At 45.8% G+C, this 10,713-nt stretch overlaps 1 protein-coding gene across 1 annotated transcript in view; it reads left to right on the plus strand.

The window, feature by feature from the left end:
- Nucleotides 1-10,399, plus strand: part of LOC147102040 (protein spinster homolog 1-like) — a 187,295-nt gene extending 176,896 nt beyond the window's left edge. Inside the window, exon 12 of the mRNA XM_085964196.1 lies at nucleotides 8,952-10,399. Within this exon, the coding sequence (XP_085820322.1) occupies nucleotides 8,952-9,025 (74 nt within the window). The 3' untranslated portion in view covers nucleotides 9,026-10,399. The remainder of the gene's footprint in view (nucleotides 1-8,951) is intronic.
- The last annotated feature ends 314 nt before the right edge of the window (nucleotides 10,400-10,713 follow it).

Genomic DNA, 10,713 nt, shown 5'->3' on the forward strand with positions numbered 1-10,713 from the left:
CTGAGTTGACAGCCCATTATCCACTTTATTCACCATTCCCAACAACAAGCAGATGCACAATCGTACATCCCGGCTTCCATTTGCAAGGTGCAGGCATTTTCGACCAGCTGTTACCTCAGGGGCAAGCTGGTCCACTCCGCAGCCCCAGTGTGCTGACTAGGTCCGCAGGTGAAAAGAGGTCCCTGGGCAACTTACTGGGAGGCAACCAACACCAAGGGGACAACCTGGGTAATTCCGGGATCTCACGTGAAGTGCGAGATAAAGAATTGGAGCTACTACGTTCCCTGGAGTGGAAGTTCAAGGTCATAAGAACATATAAGAAAATATAGAACATAGAAGATAGGAGCAGGAGTCGGCCGTTCGAGCCTGCTCCGCCAGTCATGGCTGATCTTCTGCCTCAATCCATTCATGGAATTACCCCACACATCTCGCATTGCTAGAGAAAAAAGGAGAAAAATTAGCCCAAATGTAAAGGTGCCCTGAGGTAACTGGCCCGGCTAAAAGGAGGAAAGAACCTCAAGCGCTATACCTTTGAAATGAAGTACCTTTTTAATGTGTAGTCACTGTTGTAATGTAGGAAATGTGACAGCCAAATTGCACACAGCAAGCTCCCACACACCAGCAATGTGATAATGACCAGATAATCTGTTTTAGTGATGTTGGTTGTGGGATAAATGTTGGCCAGGACACCGGGGAGGACTCCCCTGCTCATCTTTGAATAAGAACATAAGAAATAGGAGCAGGAGTAGGCCATTCAGCCCTTCGAGCCTGCTCCGCCATTCAATGAGATCATGGCCGATCTTCTGCCTCAACTCCATTCACCGGCCCTATCGCCATATCCCTTGATGCACTTACTAGTCAAAAATCTATCGACTTCTGTTTGAATATACCCAATGACTGAGCCTCCACAGCCCTCTGGGGTAGAGAATTCCAAAGATTCACCACCCTCTGTGTGAAGAAATTTCTTCTCATCTCAGCCCTTTATCTCGAGGCTGTGGCCCCTGGTTCTAGACTCCCCAGCCAAGGGAAACATTCTCCCAGCATCCATCCTATCAAGCCCTGTAATAATTTTGTATGCTTCAATGAGATTCAAGAGAATACAGGCCTAGTGTCATGGGATCTTTTATGTCCACCTGAGAGAGCCTCGATTTAATTTCTCATCCAAAAGACGGCCCCTCCGACAGTGCAGCACTCCCTCAGCACTGCACTGCAGACTCAACCTTGATTATGTGCTCAAGTCTCATGGAATGGGGTTTGAACCCACAACCACTACTGACTCAGAGGCGAGAGTGCTACCCACTGAGCCACGACTGACACCAACTTCCAGGAAACAAATCGCTCCCCCTCTCTCCTTGTGGTGAAGCCTCTGACCTCTGCTCACCACCTCCCCATGGCAACTCAATTGAGACTGGAGACTAAGGACGTGGGAACCTTGCCCAAAACCAACTCCTACAGCAGTGCCACACTGCTCGTCACCATGAACACTCACATTCTACCCTTCTGTCTAACGCCCTCTCTCTCTGCTTCTGAAATATCCACTGCACCTACTGTGTCAGCATTGATTTGTGGGCTATACTTGGTTACATGTAATTTACAGCGAGGCCTGTTATTAGCAGTGTCTAAGTCTCCATGTTGATTTCAGTTGATTCCTTCACAGGCCCCAGCTGAACCCAGAATTAAGGCCACATAGTTTCTGAGCAATTAAATTGATGTAAGTGTAATTAATATAAACAGCAAGTGGAGGTAGCAAACGTTTCAAGTATAAACAAAGAACTCTTGGAGTTTTGTTTTTTGAGGGGGGGTGGGACTGCTTCAGTTCCTGGGGCGTTTTGGACTGTTGCCTTGAAGAATGCAATTGTGGGGGGGGAAACGGACGGTTAGAATTCTAGCCGTATCGCCAAGGCCTCAGCAGTTTATTTCTTGACTGGCTAAGCCGTACGCAGCAAAAAGGCCCCAGGTTTGTGAACATAAGAAATAGGAGCAGGAGGAGGCCATTCGGCCTTTCGATCCTGCTCCGCCATTCAGTAAGGTCATGGCTGATCTTCTACCTCATCTCCACTTCCCTGAACTATCCCTCAATTCCCTTACTATCCAAAAATTTATCGCTCTCTGTCTTGAATATACTCAATGACTGAGCCGCCACAGCCGCTGGGGTAGAGAATTCCAAAGATTCACCACCCTCTGAGTGAAGAAAGTTCTCCTCATCTCGGTCCTAAATGGCCGACCCCTTATTCTGAGACTGTGACCCCTGGTTCTAGACTCCCCAGCCAGGGGAAACATCCTCCCTGCATCTACCCTGTCAATCCCTGTTAGAATTTTGTATGTTTCAATGCGATCACCTCTCATTCTTCTAAACTCTAGCGAATATAGGCCTAGTCTACTCAATCTCTCCTCATAGGACAATCCCTCCATCCCAGGAATCAATCTGGTGAAACTTCGTTGCACTCCCTCTATGGCAAATATATCCTTCCTTAAGTAAGGAGACCAAAACAGTACACAATACTCCAGGTGTGATCTCACCAGGGCCCGATATAATTGTAGTCTTTACTCAAATCCTCTTGTAATAAAGGCCAACATACCATTTTCTTTCCTAATTGCTTGCTGTACCTGCATGTTAACTTTCAGTGATTCGTGTACAAGGACACCCAGGTCCCTCTGAACAGCAACATTTCCCAATCTCGCACCATTTAAAAAATACTCTGCTTTTCTATTTTTCCTACCGAAGTGGATAACTTCACATTTCTCCACATTATATTCCATTTGCCATGTTCTTGCCCACTCACTTAGCCTGTCTTTATCCCCTTGAAGCCTCCTTGCATCTTCCTCACAACTTACATTCCCACCCAGCTTTGTATCATCAGCAAACTTGGATATATTACATTTGGTCACCTCATCCAAATCGTGCTGAGACAACTGGGACAGCTATGGGCGACAGTTAGCATCAGGCCCCTGAGCTCAGGATGGTAAAATCAGCCAGGACCCCTCTGTCTCGACCGCTATCAAGAAAGCGCGGCGAGGACTGGGTTCAGCTGTGATGCCTCCTGGTGTTGAATAGCCAGCTAGCCTCACACCTGAAGAACAGCGGGTAAGGCAAGGGCTGAGCGGTTGGACAGGTACGCAAGCAAGTAGTCATATGCTTCAGGAGGAGGTAAAGCCAGCAGGAGAGGCGTGGTGGTGCCGGTTGTGCATGGCAAAAGGAAGAGGTTAGGTTTGTTTGTTAAAGGGGAATTGCCTTCAAGCCAATCAGGGTTCTTTAAAATGAAAGTGGGGTAGGCGAGTCTGCTTTTAATCTCATGCCTGACTCCCCCCACCCCCCTCTCTTTTCCAGGTTTTCCATCTCCCATTTTCTCCATTTCCGCTGGTCTCCCAATTCCTTGGCTATTTACACGCGCTCTGTCTCTTTAACGCCTTAATGTTTCTGCCTGTTATTCAAAGGAGACAGGGCGATCGGATGTTACAGACCACCATCCCCTGGGTCTGCAGTGAAAACTCTGTCCCTGCACAAAAATGTCATGAATTTCCTCGTAACTTCGCCGGGCGTGTGACGCACACCCCTGTTTACGACGCACTTACGCCGAAGTTACGATGGAAATGAGGTGGGGGAGGAAGCCCTGAGGAAATTCACCTCCAATCTGGCAAAAGGCTTTTAATTCCATACCTGACTCCCCCCGCCTCCCCCAACACCACCTCCCCTCCCACCCCCCCACCGTCCCAGGTGTTCCATCTCCTATTTTACTCCTAAATATTTTTGCCCGTTATTCGACTGAGCTAATCTGTTACATTCTCCCGCTCGCGATTCCTCTCTGGGTTTGTCTGTGTTTTGTACGTAGGTTTCTCCTCCCCCTTCTGGGTCCACACCCAAAACGTGAAATTTTCCGTTCTCTCCCCAGAGACTGGCCGACCCGCTCTGTGTTTCCAGCACTTTCTGTTCTTGTACCTGCATCTATTGGTTTAGGATCATGTAAAAATATAATTTAAATATTATTTAAATTATTTAATAATGTTATTTAATAATATTATTTAAGAATATTATTTAAATATTTAAAAATATTATTCCTTGCACCTTCGAGAACGTTCAGTAGCGTCGAATGGCCAAACCACCTGAACACTGTCTGCTTCCCAAATGAGCTGTGTATTTACATGATGGAGTTAATGGTTTGCAAGCCAGAAATACCTCCCAGCAATTTTCCTTCTACATAGAGATCTGCCAAACTCCCGGGCTCTCTCTAGCTGAGGTGGCCGGGTAGGCGCTTGTTGGCTGTCAGAAGGGAGGTGTCGTTGTTCTGAGGCACGACTGTTAACCGTGGGTTGGAGTCACGCAAGGAAAGGTCAGCATTGACACTTGAAGCCACACTTTCCCATATGGTGCTGTTTACACTCGACTGGTTAGAAAAAGGCACCTGGAATTCCCGCAGACACACAGAACAACCAGTTACAAACAGCCATTTACTCTGTTTCCCCAGGAGGTTCTGATAATCTCCTGCCAAAGATATGAGCAGAGATCGGGAGAATCCCGTGGAGATTCGGGTCAGGTTATGCACTAACTTGAATGGAAGCGGGGACCCAATTTTCTACAGCCATCTTATAAAGAAAGAAAGACTTGCATTTATATAGCGCCTTTCACGACCACTGGACGTCCCAAAGTACTTTACAGCCAATGAAGTACTTTTTGAAGGGTAGTCACTGTTGTAATGTAAGAAACGTGGCAGCCAATTTGCGCACAGCAAGCTCCCACAAACAGCAATGTGATAATGACCAGATAATCAGTTTTAGTGATATTGATTGAGGGATAAATATTGGCCAGGACACCGGGGAGAACGCCCCTGCACTTCTTCGAAATAGTGCCATGGGATCTTTTACGTCCACCTGAGAGAGCAATCAGGCATAGCGCTGAGTGCAGGGAACACGCAAGTGCTGGGGGCGGAAAAGTGATTGTAAGGGAAATGTAAAACGATGGGGGGCAATTAAAGGAAAGTGTTGAACTGATACTGTGTAGGACTCCCAGTCCCATCCTAAAAAAGGTTCGGACTCTAGAGGCAAGTTAGCCTTCAAGATTTATTGAGCATATACGTGATTACAAGCAAGCTTACAAGTAGATTATCTATCGGGGATCAAGAGCAGCACCAATCCAGGCCAGTACTTGATCAGCAGTGCCCCCTAAAGATACATGGTATTCCACATTTATATCTTTTCTATAACACACTGACTTTTGATCACAGGATATGATATAACCCGACCATCATGTGCCATTGCTTTGTCCGTAGACTGACTCAAACCAGATTTGTCCAGCTCTGCAGTATATCACTTAGTTAGTCTTGATGCAAAACCATTAGTCAGGAGGCCCCATCTCATATGTTTTACTTAGGGTTACCTTATCTCGTGTTTCTTGTTTCAAGACTTCTTTTCTGTGGTTGCCCCCACTTAACTACTTTAACTCCTATGTACTCGAGAAGGAGAAAGACTGTGGGAAGGACAGCCAGAATGTCGACCATGGAGTCTCTTCTCTTCTTAGGCAGTCCCTCGGAACCGAGGATGACTTGCTTCCACATTAAAAATGAGTTCGCAGGTGACTGATTAGTCCAATGCGGGACCTACAGTCTCTGTCACAGGTGGGGCAGACGGTGGTTGAAGGGGCGGGTGGGTGAGGTGCTTGGGTTGATGTGCGCTCCTTGCGTTTGATGCCTGTGGAGTTAGGAGGCTGCCCAAGGGCAGGAGGTGCAGAGTAGAAGGGTTGTAGTTATAGGGGATTCTATAATTAGGAGAATAGATGGTATTCTTTGCAGTCAGGATCGAAAGTCTTGATGGGTAAGGAACATCTCAAAACCGCTGGAAAAGAATCTGGAAAAGGAGGGGGAGGATCCAGTTATGCTCCATGTTGGAACCAATGACATGGGAAAGATAAAGGAAGTGGTCCTGCTATGGGAGTATCAGGAGTTAGGAGCTAAATTGAAAAGCAGGACCAAACGGCTAATAATCTCAGGATTATTACCCAAGCCACGTGCAAATTGGCATAGGGACAAACAGATTAGGAGAGTCAACACGTGGCTAAAGAAGTGATGTGGGAAAGAGGGGTTTCTTGTCATAGGACACTGGCACCAGTACTGGGACAGGAAGGAGCTGTACCGATGGGATGGGCTCCATTTGAACCGGGCTGGGAGCAAGGTCCTAGCGGAAAGGATAACTAGGGCTGTAAGTAAACTTTAAACTACTAACATAGCGGGAGGGAACTGCTAGAAATTACAGAAACCTAACAATAGAAGAATCAGGAAAAGAGAGCAAATGATAAACTAAAGGAAGGAATAAAGATAACAGGAATGGCCAGAAGTTGTCTAAAATTACAGCGCATAAAGGTAAAATGACTACTAAAAGCAAAGAGAGCGGAATAATAAATAAAAACAATTTAAACTGTTGCTACATGAATGTACGTAGTATTCAAAGCAAAATGGATGAACTGGAGGCAATAATTTGTCGAGAGGATCTGGATATAGTCGGGGTGACTAAAACATGGCTACATAGAGAACAGGATTGGCAATTAAATATTGCAGAATATAACACATTTAGAAAGGAAAGGGAAGGAAGGCGGGGAGGCGGTGCAGCTGCACTAGTTAACGAAAACATAATGGCAGAGGAGGAGAAGGATTTAACGAGCAGTAAGATAGATACAGAATCCAAATGGATTGAATTAAAGGATAAGAATGGATCTGTCACCCTATTGGGGTATACTGTAGACCACCAAATAGTGGAAGGGAATTGGAGCAAGAAATATGTAGGCGAGTCTACGAGGCGAGTAGCAGGAATGGAATAATAATCATGGGAGATTTCAACTACCCCCCAAATAAACTGGCAGGAAGAAGTAGCGCAAGGAGAAAAGGGAATCGAGCTGTTACAGTGTATACAGGACTCCTTCCTCAATCAGTACGTAACAAGTCCAACAAGAAAAGAATCATTGCTGAATCTTGTAATTAATCAGAACAGATAGGAGAAGTAAGAGTAGGAGAGCATCTTAGTCGTAGCGATCACAACATAGTAAGGTTCAAGATTAGGATCGAGAGTGACATCAGTAGGACAAAGATTAGGTAATAGATTAGAAAAGAGCAAATTATGAGGAAACGAGGGTGGAACTTAAGGTAAACTGGGAGAAAATCTTGAAAAACAAAGGGACAGTGAGAAATCTTTATGTGTAATCGAGAGAAATTTATTCCACTAAAAGCCAAAAACAAGCAAACTAATTATAGGGCATCGTGGATAAATAAAGAACTAAAGGGAAAATTGAATCTAAGGGAAATGACATATAAGAAGTACTAAGATACTAAAGGAGAGGAGGACAATACGAAGAGCTTCGGAGAGAAGTTAGAAAAACCATGAGGCAGGCAAAGAGAAATTACAAAATCAAATTATCAAGGAATATAAAAAGAAATAATAAAGTCTCCTACAACAACAGCTTGCATTTATACAGCACCTTTAACGTAGTGAAATGTCCCAAGGTGCTTCACAGGAGCGTTATCAAATAAAATTTGACACTGAGCCACATCAGGAGATATTAGGACAGATGACCAAAAGCTCGGTCAAAGAGGGAGGTTTTAAGGAGCGTCTTAAAGGAGGAGCGAGTTTAGGGCCCAGGCAGCTGAAAGCACGGGAGAGCGATTAAAATCGGGGATGCGCAAGAGGCCAGAATTGGAGGAGCACAGAGCACAGAGATCTCGGAGGGTTGTAGGGCTGGAGGAGTTTACAGAGATAGGGAGGGGCGAGGTCATGGAGGGATTTGAACATGAGGATGAGAATTTCAAAATCGATGTGTTTCCAGTCCGGGAGCCAATGTAGGTCAGCGAGAAAAAGGATGATGGGTGAACGGGATTGGTGCGAGTTAGGATATGGGCAGCAGAGTTTTGGATAAGCTGAAGTTTACGGAGAGTGGAAGGTGACACATAAATAAGAAAAAGAAAATGAAATTAGGGATAGGGCCAGTAAAGGATGAACAAGATAAACTCACAGGTAATGACAGAGAAATGGCAGAAGTATTGAATAACTACTTCACCTCAGTTTTTACTAAAGAGGATAACAAAATAGGCACCACTAGAGGATGAACTTAAAAGAATATTAATACAGTTTGGGTAGAAAGGGAGAAAATAAATGGCAAACTAGCAAAACTAAGAGGATAAAACCCCAGGTCCAGATAGTATGCACCCACAAATACTTAAGGAAACTAGGGAGGAGATAGCTGAGGCACCGGTTTATAGATACGAAAATTCCATCAAAGAGGGGGTAGAACCAGAGGGCCATTGATCCTCTGCACACAAATGGAGATAGAACAAAACCTGGGAACTATGGACCAGTCAACTTAGCGTCTGATAGAAAAGATTCTGGAATCTAGACTAAAAGAAGTGATAGGAGAGCATCTAGAGACAGAAGTTATAATTAACAAATAGTCAGCATGGATTCCAAAAGGCTAAGTCATGGTTAACTAACCTGATAGAATTCTTGGAAGAGGTAACAGAAAGAGTAGACAAGGGTAATGTAGTAGATGCCATATACTTGGCTTTTCAAAAGGCCTGCCATTGGGGAATTCCCATTGGGAAACCCCCGAGTACAAGAAATAGTGCAGGGGGCAAAAAATAATTTGCCAACAGAAAAAACCAAAAAGTACAGAAAAGCAGCCCAGAAATGGCTTTGTAACTGACTCAGTTTACAAACCGTGTTTTTCAACACAGCTTGCAACTCTCGCCACCCATTATTTATGATAGAACGTCCAGCATGAATGTCGGGAAATGGCGTACAGGATGTTCAAAGCCTCAGTTTAATTGTCTGATGAAGCTCAGACCTTTTTTAGGCAGACATATCCTGCCCCTCAGAAGTATGCGCGGCATGCAAAGTGAGTATCGCGGAACGGTCAGGCTGGTGTGTTTGATATGGTTGCTGTTACGTTACTGTGATTGTTGTCACCTGTTTTGCAGATTCAGCAAACACGATCACCGTCCCGAGAGGCCAAGTGTCCACTGCCGTGCCTGTGGCTGAAGTCTTGAGTTAATGTAGCCACTCTGGCTGCTGGTCCGAAGGGGACAATTGTCTGAATGGCTGGACTATCAAACAATAAGTTTCTAATTAAATAAAAACACTGGCAGCGGCTGTTTCCTACACAAGAGAAAGCAACACCTTCCGCAGGGGTTTCATGAAGGCGTCCTTCACGTCTCCATTCCTCACTCTTCACCTTTCTTTTACACATCGCAAGTCAGGCTAGTGTGCAGCCACTTGCCTCTGCTTCTGATAGTTGTTTCCAATGGCAACAAGTTCTTCTGCTGTCTTATGAAGAAAAGCCTTTTGAACACAGCACAGTGTGCTAAATGTTCAGCCATGGACATCACTAAAGGATTGTTTACTGTCTCCTTACTCAGAAAGGCCCTTTAACAAAAAGCATTACCCTGAATGAACATAAGGAAAGAAAGAACTTGCATTTATATAGCGCCTTTCATGACCTCAGGACGTCCCAAAGCATTTACAGCCAATGAAGTACTTTTGAAGTGAAGTCACTGTTGTAATGTAGGAAACGCGGTAGCCAATTTGCGCACAGCAAGCTCCCACAAACAACAAGGTGATAATGACCAGATAATTTATTTTTAGTGATGTTGGTTGAGGGATAAATATTGGCCAGGACACCGGGGATAACTTTCCTGCTCTTCTTCGAAATAGTGCCATGGGATCTTTTACATTCACCTGAGAGGGCAGACGGGGCCTCGGTTTAACGTCTCGGCCAGAACAGGCTGTAGTAGTTTAACTTTGGAATTTAGCCATCCAGCGTTGACTGAATCCCCGCCAAATCAAATACCTCGAAGCTGAAAGCTCCCCCTGCCCCCCACCCCTCTCCACAAGAGGTGCTGATACATTTCGCAGGCACCATCCACATTCCAGTACCTCCCCCAAGTGTCCGTTCTCCATGTGTGGACCTGGATGGTCAGTAGCAGCATGCTATTTGACCGCTGTGGGCATCATAGTAGAGCCAACTCTTGCCATTGCCTGATGTACAAACACTTGCACTTTCTAATAGGGGGGTCAGTGGATCAGAAACAGGAACCCCCACCTCTGGTTTTTATGAACCCTCCAAGGGCCCTGAGGGCGCCTGAAGCTGCCTCTAGCAGCCCCCAGGTAAATCAGCGAATTCTGCACAAACCAGACATTAAACCTGCGGCTCAGTCATTGTGTCTCCAGGGAGTGGATTTACCCACTGTGCCCCAGACATTAAACCTGCGGCTCAGTCATTGCGACTCCAGGGAGTGGATTTACCCACTGTGCCCCAGACATTAAACCTGCGGCTCAGTCATTGTGTCTCCAGGGAGTGGATTTACCCACTGTGCCCCAGACATTAAACCTGCGGCTCAGTCATTGCGACTCCAGGGAGTGGATTTACCCACTGTGCCCCAGACATTAAACCTGCGGCTCAGTCATTGTGTCTCCAGGGAGTGGATTTACCCACTGTGCCCCAGACATTAAACCTGCGGCTCAGTCATTGTGTCTCCAGGGAGTGGATTTACCCACTGTGCCCCAGACATTAAACCTGCGGCTCAGTCATTGCGACTCCAGGGAGTGGATTTACCCACTGTGCCCCAGACATTAAACCTGCGGCTCAGTCATTGTGTCTCCAGGGAGTGGATTTACCCACTGTGCCCCAGGCATTAAACCTGCGGCTCAGTCATTGCGACTCCAGGGAGTGGATTTACCCAC

The sequence above is a fragment of the Somniosus microcephalus genome, chromosome 22 (genome assembly GCF_052327205.1).
Source record: "Somniosus microcephalus isolate GS21.2 chromosome 22, FLI_Smic_1.0, whole genome shotgun sequence".
NCBI classification, from domain to species: Eukaryota; Metazoa; Chordata; class Chondrichthyes; order Squaliformes; family Somniosidae; genus Somniosus; species Somniosus microcephalus.